A 19,229-nucleotide genomic window follows, 5' to 3' on the forward strand; every position below is an offset into this window, starting at 1 on the left:
CCTTTTGTTCAGCATAGCTGAAAGGCCAAATAACTATGCCTTTGGAGATATTATTACCCCCCTAAAGCCCCTGGACAATGGTCTTTGCCCATTGCTTACGTATTGTGTTTTTCATTTGGAAATATGTATGCATTTTTTGAGGGGTGGTAGCAAATTTTCTGCTGGTGAGACTTTCCACGGGGATGATTTTCCATGGGAAAAGAAGTTTCCAGGGGGTGAATTTTCATGGGGAATTTTACACTGGGAGAATTTGCCAGAACTCCAACACAAAATTCCTTTTATCGCCTTGCTTTCTCTTTGCCGACTCAATTTTACGAGAAGAGATGTTAAGGGTAATAAATCCGCGAAGATGAGGGATTTTTCCCTGGAGGTGCAGCCAGATTTTCAGGCATTATTTTAAAAATGATCAGAAATTAAAAAAAACAGGTTTTTTCAACTGAAATTAAGGAATTACTATGTATCATTCTAAAACACATTGTTCTTTAGATTAGAACAAAAAGAAGATTTTTTTCTAAAGATACTAAAAAGCTTTAGCATAAAGAGCGAGATATTGAGGAGGAGCGATCCCCTCATATACGCAATGATTTCTGTTCGTTTTAAGTTTTAATGTTGCTCCTTACTTTCAGTTGAAAAAATATTTTTTTTCTTCAATATTTACAAGAACGAGGCTTGGTCAGCATATTCCCATTACTTGTTGGGAACTAAGCTAAAAGTAACCCCTCTATCTGTTGTACTGGGGAGTTTTAAGGACGGACCTCCTCCCTCTAGGATTGGATTGTGCTGCTTTCCAAGAATAGGAAAAACTTTTTGTACGAGTCTATTGCATCCATAAATGTTCTTCCTACAAGACTACAAAAAAAAACGGAATTCAAGAAAAATACGAAGCAGCAACAAATAGATGAAATACCTTTCTTTTTTGTTTCTTTGTTTTTCAATGTTTTGTTATTCTTAAAATTTATGTTTTCATTTGATTATCACTTTTATTTTTGTTTTAGTTTCGCTGTCAGAAAATATTTCTGTACATGAAATTCAAATGCTCGGACAATGGCGGTGCGATGGCTCACTTTCAAACAGTTCGTGGTAACGAACTGTAGTAAGGAGCGATCCGGCTCAATAGTAACCAAAACTCTAAAAAATTGAATTTTGATATCAATAGCTACATCAAAAGAATTGCATTTTAATGCTGATTTTAAATATATAATTTTCATCAAGTTTAGTCTTAGCCATCAGAAGTTACGAGCCTGAGAAAATTTGCCTTATTTAGGAAAATAGGGGGAAACACCCCCTAAAAGTCGTAGGATCTTAACGAAAATGACATCATCAGATTCAACGTATCAGAGAACCCTACTGTAGAAGTTTCAAGCTCTTATCTACAAAAATGTGGAATTTTGCATTTTTTGCCAGAAGACAAATCACGGGTGCGTGTTTATTTGTTTGTTTTTTGTTTGTTTTTTTTCCCCAGGGGTCATCGTATCGACCAAGTGGTCCTAGAATGTCACAAGAGGGCTCATTCTAACGGAAATGAAAAGTTCTAGTGCCCTTTTAAAGTGACCAAAAAAATTGGAGGGCATCTAGGCCCCCTCCCACGCTCATTTTTTTCCCAAAGTCAACGGATCAAAATTTTGAGATGGCCATTTTGTTTAGCATAGTCGAAAATCATAATAACTATGTTTTTGGGGATGACTTACTCCCCCACAGTCCCTGGGGGAGGGGTTGCAAGTTACAAACTTCAACCAGTGTTTACATATAATAATGGTTATTGGGAAGTGTACAGATGTTTTCAGGGAGATTTTTTTGGTTTTGGGGGTAGGGTTGAGGGAGGGGGCTACGTGGGAGGATCTTTCCTTGGAGAAATATGCCATGGGGGAAAAAAATTCAATGAAAAGGGCGCAGGACGAATCTGGTCACGTTAGAAAAAAAACGTCAAATTAAGAGCTTAATATACAATGCTGGGTGTTCGGAGCCTCTCTATTATGGAGTATAATTTGAAAATAACACAACTATACGAGCGATAAAACATTATACCACAACCATAACTCAACTAACAAAAGAACTGCTAAGAGATAACACAACTATAAAGCGAAAACAGGTGTAAACTAACGGGAAAATAAACGAACTAAGAGATGGAAGGGGCCCAGAGAAAAAATATAATCCTTTTTCAATTTTGAGCCTAACTTCCGCAAAGGAGTAATAATGTCAGAAGCCCCGAAATACCGAATTATTTTCTTTTCAAACAGTTCGTGGTAAGGAACTGTAGTAAGGGGCGACCCGACTCAATAGTAAACGAAACTCTAAAAAACGGAATTTTGATGCTAAAAGATACATCAAAAGAATCGAATTTTTACGCTTATTCTAAATATATAAGTTTCAATTAATTTAGTCTTTGTCATCAAAAGTTACGAGCCTGAGAAAATTTGCCCTATTTTGGAAAAAAGGGGGAAACATCCCCTAAAAGTCACAGAATCTTAACGAAAATCACACTATCGCATTCGGTATATCAGAGAACTCTATAGCAAAAATTTCAAGCTCCTATCTAAAAAATGTGGAATTTTGTATTTTTTGCCAGAAGACAAACACGGGTGCATGTTTATGTGTTTGTTTGTTGTTTTTTTTTTTTTTTTTTTTTTTCCAGGGGTCATCTTATCGACCAAGTGGTCCTAGAATGTCTCACGAGGGCTCATTCTAACGGAAATGAAAAGTTCTAGTGCCCTTTTTAAGTGACCAAAAAAATTGGAGGGCAAATAGGCCCCCTCCCATGCTCATTTTTTTCCAAAAGTCAACAGATTAAAATTTTAAGATAGCCATTTTGTTCAGCATAGTCGAAAACCATAATAAATAACCATAATAGTCGAAAACCATAATAAATATGTCTTTGGGAATGACTTACTCCCCCACAATCCCTGAGGGAGGAGCTGCAAGTTACAAACTTTGACCAGTGTTTACATATAGTAATGGTTATTGGGAAGTGTACAGACGTTTTCATGGGGATTTTTTGGTTTGGGGGGGGGGTGGGGTTGATGGGAGAGGGCTTTGTGGGAGGATCCTTCCTTTGAGGAATATGTCATGGGGGAAGAAAAATTCAATGAAAAGGGCGCAGGATTTTCTAGTATTACTAAAAAAAAAAACAATGAAAAAATAAACATGAAAACATTTTTTCAAATGAAAGTAAGGAATAGCATTGAAATTTAAAACAAACAGAGATTATTACGCATATGAGGGATTCTAAAAATACTTTAGCATAAAGAGCGAGGTATTTAGGAGGAGATAAATACCTAGCTCTTTATGCTAAAATATTTTTAGTGATTTCAACTATTTATTCTTCGGCCTTTTTGATTCAGGGGTCATTCTTAAAGAATTGGGACAAAACTTACGATTTAGTGTAAAGAGCGAGGTATTAACGAGGGTACAAACCCCCTCGTACACATAATCAAAATATAAGAATATAAAAGTTTGTTACGTAAGTTAATTCTTAAGTTACGTATATTTTTTACTAATAAAAACGTTCGTTGAATATTAAAAGTCCTAGCAGCCTTTTTAAGTAACCGAAAAATTGGAGGGCAGCTAGGCCTACTTCCCCACCCCTTATTTCTCAAAATCGTCTGATCAAAACTAAGAGAAAACCATTTAGCCAAAAAAAAATTAATAGACTAATTTTATTTCAATGATTTATGTGCGGAGAGCCAAAATCAAACATGCATTAATTCAAAAACGTTCAGAAATTAAATAAAAAAAAAACTAGTTTTTTTAACTGAAAGTAAGGAGCGACATTAAAACTTAAAACGAACAGAAATTACTCCGTATATGAAATGGGTTGTCCCCTCCGCAGTCCCACGCTCTTTACGCTAAAGTTTTTAATTGTTTTAAAAAGTAGAATTGTGGCAAAGAGTCAAACTTTAGCGCAAAGAGCGTGGGACTGCGGAGGGGACAACCCATTTCATATACGAAGTAATTTCTGTTCGTTTTAAGTTTTAATGTCGCTCCTTACTTTCAGTTAAAAAAACTAGTTTTTTTTATTTAATCTTTATTAAAAGCTGTAACTGTTTTAACTTATTTAATTTTTTTTAATTGTTTTATCGGAGTATTTCCTGAAAGTAACTCCATCGTCATGGCTTTTATATTAAAAAAAAAGAAAGAAGAGGAGCTTGATGGGTCTGTATAAATTCCTTTGATTATTGTTTTTCTTTTCGTTTTTTTTTGTGTCGAGATCAGAAGTAATTTTTATCAAAAAAAAAGGTTTATGTTCCTAGCTTTGATTCAAAATTGTAAACTAATCTAAGTCAAATCAAATTTGTACCAATAGTGTAACTTTACAATAAAGCAATAAAATATTAAATTATTAAAGCAATATTTAAAGCAATTTAAAGCAATATTTAATATTAAACAAAAAAATGCAATTTTAAAATTAATATATTTAAAATTTAATATAAAAAACTATTTTAATATTATCTATCTAATATTTTAATATTAAAATTAATGCAATTTTAAAATGTAATATAAAAAACAAAAAAATGCAGTTAAAGAAGGTTAAAGCAAAATTTAATATAAAACAAAAAAATGCAAAGAGTGTTTACTTCTAAAGAATCTTGTGATCCAGAAATTTTGTTTTTTTACTGGCTCGAAATTTCATACAGCAGAACCAATCAGGTGGAAGTTAACACTTCATCTGCACACCGGCTTAAAATTTCTACACATCAGATTATAATGCTGATGGGTATAAAAACTTACCAAAAGTTGTAGGCCAGCGAAATTAAAGCATACTTTTAACCACGGAACTACAAAAAAGTAACGTCTCTATTCTCACTCTCAGAAAACCACTCAAAACTTAGAGCCAAAAGGAATACAGAGTTTTGAGTGATTTTCTCAAGTGAATAATAAAAAACTAAGCGAACCGTTGGCAAAACTGAAAAGGTGCTTGACCGAACAAAAGAAGCGACAGGAAAGTAGTAACATAAAGAATATTGATGGAATTGACATTCCTGGAAGAAGCTTTCAATGTGAAACTGCTTCGAATAACCAAAGGGGCCTTTAAAAATATTTTCATAGAATGAATTGTTGATTTAATAGATAATACTGTATGTTTGTTTAAGCTACTCTTTATGCCTTGTAATTTCTAACTAAACTTATGTCCAATTATAAACAGCGCAATAGCACTACCTAAGTAAGGAGCAATAGAGGCAAAATGTATTATTTTTTTTAACCAAGGCATTTCTTAAAGGAGTTCCCGTAGAAACTTCGAAATGATCTCATTCTACTGGAAATTGGAAGTACTTGTGCCCTTGATGAGGATCAAAAGTGATTGGCGGGTAACCAGCCCCCCTCTGACACTCGTCAATTCCCTAAGCACATCTGATCAAAATTTTTAGACAGCCATTTTGTTTAGCATAGTTGAAAGGTCCAGAAACTATGTCTTTGGAGGTGTCAGCTCCCCCCCCCCTCCTCAGCCCTTGGGACAAAGGCTGTAATTTATGCAATTCGCTTATTGCTTACGTTTAGTATATGTTATTGAAGAAGGTGGGCGTATTTGACCTTTACCGTATAAAAAGACAAAGGACATTCATGCAAAACTCTCAGAGAATATTGAGGGGGGTGTTGAACTAAATCAAATACATTACGTGTATACGGGCTTTCGTGATTGAACTCTCTGGAAATGCTGACGGGGATGCTCAAATGGCCAAAACAGCAATACTTGCACGCCACTATTGTTGCTACTACTACTACTTCTACTACTACTACTACTACTACTACTACTACTACTACTACTACCACTACTACTACTACAACTTCTGTAGCAAGTACTACCAAGACTAATGGTATTGAAGTAAAACTTGAGAAAATACTGACGGAAAAGCTATTTAAATCAAGACAGACTATGTGCACACAGATTGTCAAAAGTGCGTATTAGTAATAGCTTTGGAAGGCTTATATTATCAAGCTGAAACTTCCAGGGTGTCATGAGGGGGGTTTTCAACTGACCAAAGGGCGACACGCGCATACTACTACTGCTATTATTACTACAGCTCCAACTCTTACTACTACTACTACTAATACAATACTACTACTACTATACTACAGCTACAACTACCACTACTGCTATGATACTAGTATTATTTAGGCTATTTTACGCTAAGAAAATGAAGGTGAAAATTATGTAAGAATATTGTGGGGAGATTTGAACTAAATCAAGACACACTACTTTTATTTAGATTGTCAAAGGAGCATATCTCAGGAATGAATTAGGGTATTAAGTTCAAACTTTCATCAAATGCTTTAAGGAGAGATCAATTGACCAAAAGGTAAAATGTGTACGCTACTACTAATTCTACTACTATTGCTACTATTTCTACTACGCCTACTACTACTGCTACTACTCCAACTATTATTACTATTACTCCAAAAGCTTCTTCTATTGTAGCTACGCAAAAAGGCAAAGAGCATTAAGATGAAAATTTCTGGAAGTCTTGAGGGGGGAGTTGAACTATATTAAAAATATGAATATACAGGTTATCAAAAGGGCATATCCACAATGTCATAGCAACAGCTAATCGCACTGAGTTGAAAGTTCCAGGACCTAATGAGGAGGATGTTCAACTGAACAAGATTGTCACTACCACTACTACTACTGGGACTATGACTATGCCTAAGGGTATGAAGGTGAAATTTTTAGGGGATATTAAGGGGGAAACTTGAACTAGATCACAACACACTGTATGCATCCAGATTGTTAAAAGAGCGTATCAGCAATATCTTATGACGGCTTGGTGCATGAAGTTAAGACTTCCAGGGCTTGTTTTGGGGGACACTGAACTAACCAAAGGGTAATATTTACATACTAGTGCTACTACTTCTACTATCACCACTGCTACTACTGCTACTACAATTACTACTGCTACTATTACTACTGCTGCTAAAGCTAAGGCTACTACTGCTAATTCTGCTGCTACTGATGCTACTATTATTACTACCTGTACTACCACTACTGCTACTACAGCTAAGGATGTTAAGACGAACATTTTGAGGAAAACTGAAACAGTGCTTATCTAAATCAAAACATACTATTCACACACAGGTTTTCAGAAGGACTTATCAGCAATGCTTCAGGGACGATATATTTTATTAAGTTGAAACTTTAAGCGTGTGTTGAGGGGACATTGAAGAAAACCAAAGGTGCTATGTGCATACTACTGCTAATGCTACTACTACTACCACAACTATTGCTACTACGTATGCTAAGGGTACTAGGGTGAAGCTGTCAAGGAATGTTTAGGCGGATGTTGAACTAAATCAAAACGAACTATGAGCATGTAGATTATCAAAAGGGTGCAATAGCAATATTGCAATTGTGACGTATTTTGAACTAACCAGAAAGCACTAAGTGTATACTATTAATGCTATTACTACGGCTGCTGCAACTAATGGCACATTAAGGTAAAGGGTATAAGGGTATTAAGGTAAAACTTTTAGGGAGCGCTTAGGGAGAGCTTCGATGAAACGAAAATACTATATGCATGAAGGTTTTTAAAGGCCATACATCATAGGCATCTTAAGCACCATAGTAGGCAGCTCACCGAAATCATAGATAGCAACATCATAGAAGCTTTTAAATGAGGTCATTTAATTTCAAATTAAAAGCTCTAATACCATATTTAAGAATAAAAAGTGACTGGACGACAGGCAGTCCTTCTCCAAAGCTCATTTTTTTTGAGAAAGTAATTTTGTTCTGCATAGTTGAAAGGTACAGTAACTGTGTCTCTAGGATGTTACAGCTCTCCGAAAGTACAAATTGTATTCTTGTCTTCAGAAGGCATGGGGGGCGTCAACCTCAATCATGTCAGTCTCTACTCGTTTTGAGTTCGACTTGGTTATTTGTTGTAATTTCTGTTCGTTTTGGGTTTCGTTTAACCTATTGATGGGTATTTGTATTAATTTTAAGATTGGAAAATTAATTTACTTTATTTTTGCTATTTTTTATTCAATATAGCTCTTTGCTTTTCTTTGAATAAACAATTTTGTTAAAAAAAAAAATTTTATTCACCCACTGTCAAAGAAGAACAATTTATACCGTTTACTTTTGGTCGTTTCTGTATTCTTAGCAGTCGCAGTTATTTTTTTTTTCTTATTTTTATAAATTTCCAGGGCCACACAAAAAAAATCGTTAAAATGAATTTTATTCCCAATTGCAATACACTGATCTTTAAATAAAAAATAGCTTTTTGAAAAGGAAACAAAGATTTACATTAGAGTTTAAATCGAACAGAAACTATCCAGTATATTAAGAGAGCTGTCCCTACTCCCTTACTCTCCGCTCCGTGCACTTTTACTTGTGCTTCGTTGAAAGTGTCTTTGATGGCAATAAATATAAACAGGTGATGAGAAAAACTTGCTCCATTTTTATTTAGTTTTTGTTTGTTTTACTTGTATCATATCCAGGGTTATGCTAAATATGCGGGGGGCTATTGGCGGGTCAACCCCCATTTTTACGTCAAAGCTTGACTTCTGTATAATGCTGCTATACCCTTGCTGCAATACCAACAATCAGAGAGACACCCACCCGGACTGTATTCAAAGAAAATGCTCCTCTAATGAATGATTTGCCTAAACCTGTGGTTCTCAAACTTATTTAAACACTGTACCCCTTTTTACCAATAAAATATTTTAGGTACCCTTTCTCAGTTACCGGTAATAAGTAAACTATTGCTAAAAATATGTATAAAACTAGCTGTTGGTGTGGCGCTTCGCGCCCCCAAGCCCCCCCCCCCCCGTGCTCGTAAGTCGTTACGTGCCATATTAGTTACGCGCCATTGTAGTTGTGTCCCTGTGTCCCACCTGTGATATATATATATATATATATATATATATATATATATATATATATATATATATATATATATATATATATATATATATATATATATATATATATATATATATATATATATATATATATATATGTTTTTAACTACGTAAAACTTGCGAATATACAATATTATTCGCTGTCCCATTGTCTGTGCATATAAATAGATTGTCAGGTTTACCGACTCTTGAACATGCCATATAATTGTCCATGGGAAAATAATCCGTATTCAGATCTATACCGCATTTTTCTAATGATTGCCCTTGGGCTTTGTAGATGGTAATTGCTCATCGAATATTTTCTGTGTCCCATTCGTCATTTATATATCCCTAATGTGCCCTTTCGGCGTCCCCGTTGTAGTTGTGTCCCTGTGTCCCGCTTGTCATTTGTGTTCCAGTGTCCCCGTCTGTAATTTCTCTTTGAGTGTCCCGATCGTCATTTATATTCCTTGTGTACCGGTCTGTAACATACGACAATAGATCAATTGTTTTGTAACTTTGTTCACGATCCCATTCTACACATGTAGAAATAGAAGCAGCACGATTAGGTGAAAACATTCCCAAATGCTTGAGAAGTTTGTTTGCAATAGATAAGCACAAATCTTCAATCATAACTAAAGTGCAGTTATAAATTTCTGTTGTAAAGTCCAAGGTCATATCTGACCTTTCTACCCATAATCAGTGGAGTATATTCTCGGCCATTTGCGATTTGTATTTCTCCCATAACTCTGTTGGAGATGAAGGAGAGCAACTTTTGCCGGAAGACACGGGCTTATCCCGTGTCTTCTTATCCATTTCTTTGTTAGTGGCTGGATTTATCCAGCCACTAACATGATAGGATATTGTAGGGCATCGTAGCATCGATGAGTTTAAGCAATTCTTGTCAACTGATTGTTTCGCCTATAAAGAATATTATCTCGAGGTAAGAACTGATCACCGACCATAATGATTGCCACTTCGTTGATAGTTGCGTATCAGTAGGCATCAATTCGATTGCTGTTTTGAACAGAAGCACTAAATTATTATTTTTGTGGAAAAGATGTTGCAACTGGGAAACGATAGTCCTTTCAACATCGTTTTTTATCATCGGTATCACTTTCAAGTTGTTTGGTTTGTTTATAAACCCCACGAGATTTCATCTGCAAATACGTTCTAAAGCCAAACTGGCCATACATGACGTTCGATGAAAAAAAAAAATATTTAAGAAGAGCAAACCAGGATGATTTTCTGCCAATTCAAAAAAAAGGTGAAAGAAAAAAACATTTCAGCAAGGACTAGGACTTCCACCGGATCGTGGTCTGTGCTTATTTGAGCACTGAGGACAGATTGACGGTGTCCTTGTCGAAGTACCTATTTTTATCTTTTCTCTTCGTTTTTTTAACCTGCAGAAAGTCGCCCTGTAAATATTTAAATAATTTTCCTGAATAATTTTTCCTGAATTTTTTCCTGGATTTGTTTTTCCTTAAATTTTTATCGGCAGGATGGATAGGGTTAGAACATTGGCTAGACTCTTAAGATTGACCTTATGTAAGGTATTTCTCAATAGGAAGAGAATCCTGAATAAGCTGATTTTTGGCCACTTCCTACTTTATTTAGGAAGATGTGGCCTCTCTTTTCCGTGGGGATTATTTCCCTACTTTAGAATCGCATTGAAATTCTCAAATAGTATTTAAATTTTTTCGCACCGGTACTTAATACCAGTTTTTTTTTCTCCTTAATGGCACATAGCTTAAGCAAATAATTTAAAAACATTTTACCCTTTTATTATTTTAGTTCACACTGTTGAAACTACTGACTATTTCCAACCACCTCGTACTTCATTATATCTGGGTTGGTTACCCTTTGGCCCGCTAACCTAAAAATTGTTTAAGGGGGACATATTCTGCTTAGGGATTCAAAGTAATCTTAGAGTGATCTGGAATAAAACTAAATTCGTGAGTGCAGATGCAAAAATCTGTTGATCTTTCCATTATCAACATGAAGTTCGCCTACTGGGAAAGCCACCTTTGAAGTTCAAGTGGTCGCTTAATACTTATGCGACCAAATTACATTGAATGGTCTGTTGGTAACTAAAAAGTTTCATCCATTTACCCAAAAATAAGACATTTTCAGGTTTTCAACGAAAATATCAAGTCGTGTTCTTTCCAATAAAGTACAAGTAACCATTCGAGCCCTAAGGGTCGGGAGTTGAGGGGGTTACATTCCCTCTTTCTTGCTCGTTTTGCATTTTAGCATCACCATTCTTTTTTGAAAAAATAACTTCAAATTTGAGACTGTGTATTTGGTTGTTTTTTTTTTATTTGAAATCACTTTTTTGTTAATTAATTTGTCAAGGATCCTTCACACAATGTGTATATGGGACTCAAAAAGCCGGTCAAACTTGCTGATTCTAAGCTTTAGCTAAAGACATATGAAATAAAGAAGATATTTAAGCTACTTTCCAAAAAAACATAATATATTGTTCTTAGTATTTCCATCTAGCTCATGCACTAGAGTACGCCTGGTTTGACACCCCAAACCCTAAGAAAAATTACATACAATGTACTAGCCCATTACTCACAACATAATATTAATTTTAAACTCTCTTCATCCCAATGGAATGGAGTCCCTTTTAAACAACACAGTGTATACTTCTTATTCCCGAACAGTATATTTGATATTCAAAAGTAAATAAGCAAAGTGAACATCAAGTCTTTCTTGCTTTAACCAAATCCACCAAAAAATGATGGATCCATGGGGGGAAGCTCCCCCAGGCTTAATGGTTAAAAACTAGCTTGTTTAAGGATCCCTCCATATTTAACATTAAAATAAGGTCAATGTTAAGAGTCTAGCAAATTTTCTGTTTTTCACTCTTTCTTTTTAAGTAGCCTAAACTTGTCAATTATTGGAGTGCTTGTTACGACCCCCCCCCCAAGTTTTCGGTTCTAGATCGACCCTTGACCAAGGTCTCTATTTTTTAAATATTAAATACCCCTACAAGTTATAAAAAGAAAGACAGTAGTTTTTGCTAAAGCTAAAATTAGGAAGTATATTGAGAACTGAATGTGTTGAAAAAATATGTGTCCAACCATTCAATCAGGTGAGCTTAGTTTAGTACAATTGGTAACACATTTAAAATTATAATAGCTGTGGCTATTTAAAAATAATCTCTCCTCCCTATTTTTAAATTTGATTAATTTTCGTAAATAACCTACTCTAAAATTTTTTTTTGCTAGTGAAGGCCTGAAACTTATGGAAAAAGACAGCAAATTTTAGCTACCTGCGACAAGTAGAATTCTAGCGCTTCTTGCTTTGCCCTGAATTGCAGCCTTCATAAGAGGAGTAAGGCCGAGATTATTCCTTGTATCGAGCTGGATACCCTTCGTCAGTGTTAGTACGTTTACAATCTCAGAATAACCTAAATAAAAAAAATTAAAAAAATAATAAAAAAATAAGGATAAATAAAAAATAAAAAAATAAAAAAAGGATAGCAAAAACACAAACTCAAAACATCAAAGAGTAACATAGGTGTTACTACAATAAAAGGGAGAGCACTCTAGTCGGTTGATTGTTGCAAGTGCGACCTATTAATAAATGTATTTATTTCAGACTTAGCAGTTTTACTTACTTTAAAATATTATTCATATATAGTTCAATTGGCTTCTGAAATGTCACACCATTCTACTTTCACCCTGTTTCATTATTATCATTAGTATCATTAAAGTATAGTATCATAAGTATTTTTAATATACTTTATATTAAAGTATTTTAGTATTTTTTTATACTTTATAAAGTATAAAGTATTATATCATAGTATCATTAAAGTATTGTTGAGAGTGACGCTATCGTCTTGTTCTTCTATTTTATTTCGTAATTTATCAATTTCAGTGTATTGCATGAAAATCCTTGCAGTCCGTGCAGTCCTTGCTGAATTGAACTTTAGCTCGGATTGGTGAATATGACATTCAACCTTGAGAAGTGGCTTATAATTCTAGCCAGGAACAAAAAAAAATCTAGATAAGATTTTATTAATAAATAAAAAAAAAGAAACAAGACATCCAACATAAACATGCTAGATGCCTGCAGACTCTTTACCTGCTGGCTTAGTTCTCGCTTTTGTTTTACGTAGTTCTCATAGTTTTCACGAAGTGTTTTCGCTTGTCCTTGAGCTGGACTCTGAAGTCTTAAAAAAGAAGTGAAGGTTTATAGTTTTTGTCAGAATGGGCTATCTTCCACCAAACTTTTATTTTCAAATTTTCATTTTCATTTTTGCTTTCGGGTAGAAAACTCCGTTTAAGTAGGCAGCAGTTCCAGTTTAGACCAAAATCTAAAAGCTTTTAAGATATGCGACAATTCCTTGATCTCATTATCAAATTATTTTCTTGGTTGTTTTGTTTTTTACGTGTTTAATCAGAAATGGCCTTGAACATTGAGCGTAATTTGCGCTCTTCGTAATTTGCCCCAAAATTTGTGCCGCCAAGCAAATTAGCACTAACCGCTAAGTAAGAAGTAGGCAAGTAAGTAAGTAAGTAAGTAAGAAGTAGCAAGAGGACAGATACTACTAATCATTTTTGTACTGATCTCCCTGATCCTGGGTTGAACTCGTTGTTGCTCAGGTATAAGGAAGAATGCAATGCGTTGAAGTGATAAAAAGGAAAGGGGAATAATTGATAAGGCTGTAATAATGCCAAAAGGTAAAGATAACAAAAGAATTGGCTTTTTGTATTGATTCCAAATATATACAAATTCATTAGATTTAATGTTATCATCAAAAGCGACCAGCCAAAGAAAATTTTGGTGTATTTTGAAAAAAGGGGGAATCACGAGATCGGATTCAGCATATCAGAAAACCCCGCTGCAGAGATTTCAAGCTCTTGTCAGCGAAAATATAGAATTTAGGAAAAAAAGAATCTACTAGAAGAAAGATCAGGCTCATTCAAAAGCAAATTAGAAGTCCCAGTACCCTTTTTGATTGACCGAAGAGAGCGGAGGGCCGCTACCTCCATCTCTTCCAGCCCCCTTTTTCCCCCAAGCTCATCCTACCAATATTTTGTGATAGTCTGTTTGTTTAGCATAGTTGCAAGGTCTAATAACTATGCCTCTGAGGATGACGTGACCCCCCACAGTCTCTTGGTAAAGAGCTGTATTTTATGAAATGTGCCCATTTTTACATTTAGTATTTGCTATTAAGGTGTATATAGACACTTTCTTAGGGGGAGGGGGAGGAGGGGATATTCATGGATGGGATGTTTTCAATGGAGATTTTTTTGGGGTAGGGAAACTTCCATGAGTGAACTTTCCAGGGGCAATTTTACTTAAAATTACCCGGGATTCCTAAACAATTTCTTTTTTTATTTGCCTAACTTTCTCTTCGACAACTCAATTTTACATGTGCAGATGTTCCAGGAAAATTTTATCACAGGTCGCAACGATGTGAGGGATTTTTCTGTGAGGGAAAGACACTTTCCATTGGAGAGGGTAGATTTCCAGAAAAAAATTCCCACGCAGGGGGATATTTCCTGCATGATTTGAAAAGCAATCAGAAATTAAATAAAAAACATGTTTTTTTTTAGAAAGCAGGATCATTAGAACTCTCTAAGCAGAATTGTTCCGCAAGGAATTTTCCAGGGGAATTTTAAGCGAAGATGGAAGAGTCTTGGGTGGGTTAGGGGGGGGGGGTATGCGGAAGAAACTTTCCTTGGACTAAATTCTTGTGGGAAAAGGGAATTTCCACGGAGGGTGGGGGGGGGGGGGGTATGAATTCAGGCATTAACTGAAAACAGATCAGAAATAAAAAAAAATTCTTTTTTAACTAAAAGTAAGGAGGATACCGGTAATAAGGGGAGCTTCTCCCTCCTTAGTACCTCATTATTAACGCAAAACTTTGGCTTATTGTCCCAATTCTTTTGGAAAAACTCCTTAAACGCAACGTCCTTTTCAATAGAAGAAGAAGCTTTTTAAAGTACAAAAAAAGTTTAGCGTGAAGAGCAAGATGTTGAGGAGGGGGCAGCTCCAGTCACATACGAAATAATTTCTGCTTGTTTTAAGTTTTATTGGTGTTTATTACTTTCAGATGAAAAAACTTTTTTTTGTTTGATAAAATATTTTAATTAATTTTTTTGTTCTTTGTAAACCAGATGCAAATAAGTAAGGCGTCTCCTTGTCAAAACAGGATAGTAAAAGGTTCATAATGCTTTTAGTCACGTTGGTCTCGTATGAAGGAATTCACCTTTGAAGCTTTAAGAAAATGTATCATTTTATCATAATAAATAAGTTAAGGGTTCTCCTCCTTCTACGCAGAATCATTTTTTTTCAAGATTTTAAGTTGGTTTTCCTATTTTGCTAAAAAGAAAATGTGCTTGGAAAATATTAACGAAGCTATTGCAATTTCAATCGTCATGCCCTTAAGTTCAACTTGTGAATAAAAATACTTCTTAAAAGCGTCTTAATTGATTGTGTTTATTTTACACAATAGAATATAAATTCCCTAAAAGGGATGAGAATTGTTTCTACGTTAAGTTGTCTTCAGATGTTTCATACATCGATAAGAAACTAGCGTTTCCTTTGAAAACCCCCTTTTAATAGTCTTTATCCCCTGTCCTCTCTCCTCCTCTCTCAGAGCCCTCTTAATAATCTTATTTCAATATATTCATTTAAATAAAGGGAAGTTAGGCTTCCAAATATCCATAATCCAGTTGCTTTCCTTTTTTTTTGGGGGGGGGGGGGGGTAGTGATTTAAATAGATTATTTCTACGTGACATCTGATTTAAATATTGTTCATTACTTTTATGTAAAAAAATGCTTTGAAAAAGGTTCTAGAATAAAGGTTCTAGAATAAAAAGGTTCTAGAACTATTAGGACAACTTTGAGGTAGTAAATGAATTTTTTTGGTGAAGACCCTTTCCAGCCCCTTTCGATAGCCCCTATCCAATAAAACTTAGTCAATAGCCGATAGCTCCTTTCTAGCCCTTTTGATAGATCGAGTTGATTTTGTGTTTATTCTCCTGTTTACACCGTACATGATTTTTGTTTTATTATACTTATAAATGTCACTTTTTTGCATATGGAGCTAGTGGAAAATTTAACCTTTAGATTCAAAAAAATTGCATTTTTAATGCATAAGATAAACTTATTCGGGCTCCTTACTCAAATTAAATAAAAAAAATATTTTCTTTTCAACTGAAAATGAGAAGCCCCCTTATTCCATATATGGAATAATTTATCTTCGCTTTAAGTTTTATTGTTGCTCCTTACTTTCAAATGAAAAAACTTTCTTTTTATTTATTTTCCTATTTTTTTCAAATAATATCAAGATCCCTACTTCTCCCTCCATGGAAAATTATCCCCCACGAAAACTTCCTCCATGAAAAGCTCCTCCCTTGTAAAATCTTTCCCCCGGACAATTCCATCGCCGCTGAATATTCTCTCCGGAAAATGTTCTGTGGATAATTTTCACCTGGAAAATCCTCCTTAACCTATTTTCATTAAAAAAATGGACTTTTTTATTTAATTTCTGATCGTTCTTCAAATGCTGGAAGTCCTTCCTCTCCGTGGAAAGTTTCTTTCGCCCCTACCCCTTCCAATGGAAAGTTTCCCCCGCGGAAAATTCCCCCAAGGAGAATTTCTCCCACGAAAATCCCCCAGAAAATTCCATCAACACTGAAAATTTCTCCCAGAAACCTGCTCCGATCATATGCACATACAAAGTTGAGTAGCTTTTAGGGAGCCACTTGTAAACCCGACTGTGAGATATGAAAGCGTTGATGATAGTACTTAAACGTTAAGTATAGGAAGTTATTGTAATTTACTTAATAAAATTCCCCCAAGGAGAATTTCTCTCACGAAAATCCCCCAGAAAATTCCATCAACACTGAAAATTTCCCCCAGAAACCTGCTCCGATCATATGTACATATAAAATTGAGTAGCTTTTAGGGAGCCACTTGTAAACCCGACTGTGAGATATGAAAGCGTTGATGATAGTACTTGCACGTTAAGTATAGGAAGTTATTGTAATTTACTAAATTTAAAAGGAACGAATTAAGAGACGGCAAAATAATAAAATTCCCCCAAGGAGAATTTATCTCACGAAAATACCCCAGAAAATTCCATCAACACTGAAAATTTCCCCCAGAAACCTGCTCCGATCATATGTACATATAAAATTGAGTAGCTTTTGCGACTCAACTTTGCTACTCAAAGGCTCAATACTTTCTAGGGGTAAAATTCAACTTAATGATTTCTTATATTCTGAAGCAGCATAAAAATCCAATTCTTTTGGTGCACTTATTGTTATCAAAATTTCGTGTTTTGGAGCTTTGGTTTCTATTGAGTTGAGTCGCTCCTTGTTTACAGTTACCTCGAATTGTTTGACACACAAGTAAAATTCAAAATTCATTATTAAGTTTTCTCAGTAAGCAGAGAAAAAATATTGTTGTATAACATAACGGCTTTCACATTACTGCTATTGAGGAAGATACTGAATAATTAACAAGGACTAAATGACGAACAAACTAATAAATATATCCCTGAAAGTCTAGTTTCACAGAGAAATAAAGCAGTAAAAAAGTAGTCTCAGACCTTCTTGAAGTTCGTTCCTCTCTCTTTAAAAATGCAGGAAATTCAAATGAGTTCCTTCCTTTAGCTCGGGTCTTGTCTGACGCTCAATGTAGACTATATGGCAGTATCCAAACTTTTCCCTTCGTATGTACGATAATTATAGTGTATGTAAATTAGATTCAAGTTGAACTTGCAGCATTAAAACGACTTCTTATACAATAATCATGACTTTCGTGCATGTCTTTATTTAAAACTCTCTGCTCTTTCCATTTGCCTTTTTAGTAGGAAAGTAGGACATACCTTCTATTTTAGTGAAAACGGAGACATTAGTAAAACCATTATTCTAGTATCCTGGTAAGAATTTTTGGAATTTAAAACAGAGATCCATCAAGCTAATTCCAGGACATCAAAGGGTGTCTAAAACCACTTTCAGATTTTTATCATTTTTTTTTAAACAGATATCCTTTAAAAATTGCGAGATATATGGACAGAATTAAATGTAGATCCAGAGAGGGGGCTATGGGGTTTGAGCCCTCCTCGATAGATTTCTCCTATGCATTAATCAGTTGTAAAAATGCAGATAAAAAGACCGTTTGTTCTAAAAAGGTAAAAGTGTTTCTCCGTTTCGTAAATTAAAGAGGTAAAAATGTTTCTCCGATTTGTAAATTGCTTTTACAAATGCACGTAACAAAAACCTTAACTTCTACTAACCCTCTAAACCTTAAAAATACTAAACCTCAAAGGCCCTTAAAAAACCTACTAAACCTTAACTAACCCTCGGAAAAAGACTGTTTTAGTACCCCCCCCCCCCCCCGAACGAAAATTATGTATATCATCCTGGATGGAATAACATTCAGTGTACTTATAGGGAGTTATCAATAAAGTTCATTTAATTTACAATCATTAAGTCCAAAAGCAAAGAAAAACAAAGTCCAACTTGCTGGCATTAAAAAAGGACAGCTTTAGAATCATCTAAAAATGTACTATGCTTAGCCTACACACATGCATACACGTTAGTGCGATCTATCCCTTTACCATATTCTCGGCTGAAAGAATTTTCTAGGTTTTCTGCGTTCTAATATAATTAATTTAAGAAAGCTATATTGCAGAAGTAAACAGCTAAGTTGAAATTCACGATGAAAACGGGAAAAAGTTATTGCTTCGTTGATTACGTGAGATATATCTTACAGAAATACCTCAAATAAACTGACTCGTAAACTTTGTCAATATTTGTCGAATTCTAAGAACTAGTGCTTTACTGAAAAAACATAATTATAGAAAACTAATAAGAAAAATTAATTCGAAAACCCAATTGAAGACGATTTTCAGCTTAATTATTTTCATAAGAATTGAAATATAATATAAATATCAATTTATTTGCCCTCATGCCTTCCACCCTCATCGCTCCAGTAATGACACCAGAAAGTTACATATGGCAGCATGGTACTTTACGAAGAAGCTATGAAAACCAATTTATAAGAGGCAATAGCATTTAACTGGGCCTTTAAATGTATTTCTGCAATCTTAGGGTAGCCTGGTAACCCTAGCTGAAAAAATTCCAACCTAACAAACTCTACAATGCTAATAAGCAAAATATTGTTTTTTGCTGCACCTTAGACCTTAGTATCACATGTTCCTCTCGAGGTACCTGGGGAATTAAGGAAAAACCGCCACTCCTCCATTGGATTTGCTGCTGCAATGAGGTTCTCCCATTCTGGTTGGGCTGAGGTGTGCAGGCTGCGTAGATCCCACTGGTAGGTATGGCAGAATATATTCCTGGGTCTTCACCGGCTGCAGCTTCCTGGTGGCTGCCAATGTCAGCTGGATTTGGGAGTTAGTGGTC

The 19,229-nt window shown here is 35.0% G+C and overlaps 1 protein-coding gene across 5 annotated transcripts in view; it reads right to left on the reverse strand.

Annotated features, from left to right (window-relative positions):
* The window catches only part of LOC136033622 (uncharacterized), a 193,968-nt gene that overhangs the window by 130,424 nt on the left and 44,315 nt on the right, over positions 1-19,229 (reverse strand). For 4 of the 5 annotated variants that reach the window (XR_010618977.1, XM_065714415.1, XM_065714414.1 and 1 more), the window contains exon 5: positions 12,110-12,247. The exons of the other annotated variant lie outside the window; for it this stretch is intronic. Coding sequence is in view for 3 of the 4 variants with exons in the window: in XM_065714415.1 (XP_065570487.1) it covers positions 12,110-12,247 (138 nt within the window). In the remaining variant the exon portion in view is untranslated. The remainder of the gene's footprint in view (positions 1-12,109; positions 12,248-19,229) is intronic. 5 annotated transcript variants of the gene reach the window in all.

The sequence above is a fragment of the Artemia franciscana genome, chromosome 12 (assembly GCF_032884065.1).
Source record: "Artemia franciscana chromosome 12, ASM3288406v1, whole genome shotgun sequence".
In the NCBI taxonomy this organism is placed as follows: domain Eukaryota; kingdom Metazoa; phylum Arthropoda; class Branchiopoda; order Anostraca; family Artemiidae; genus Artemia; species Artemia franciscana.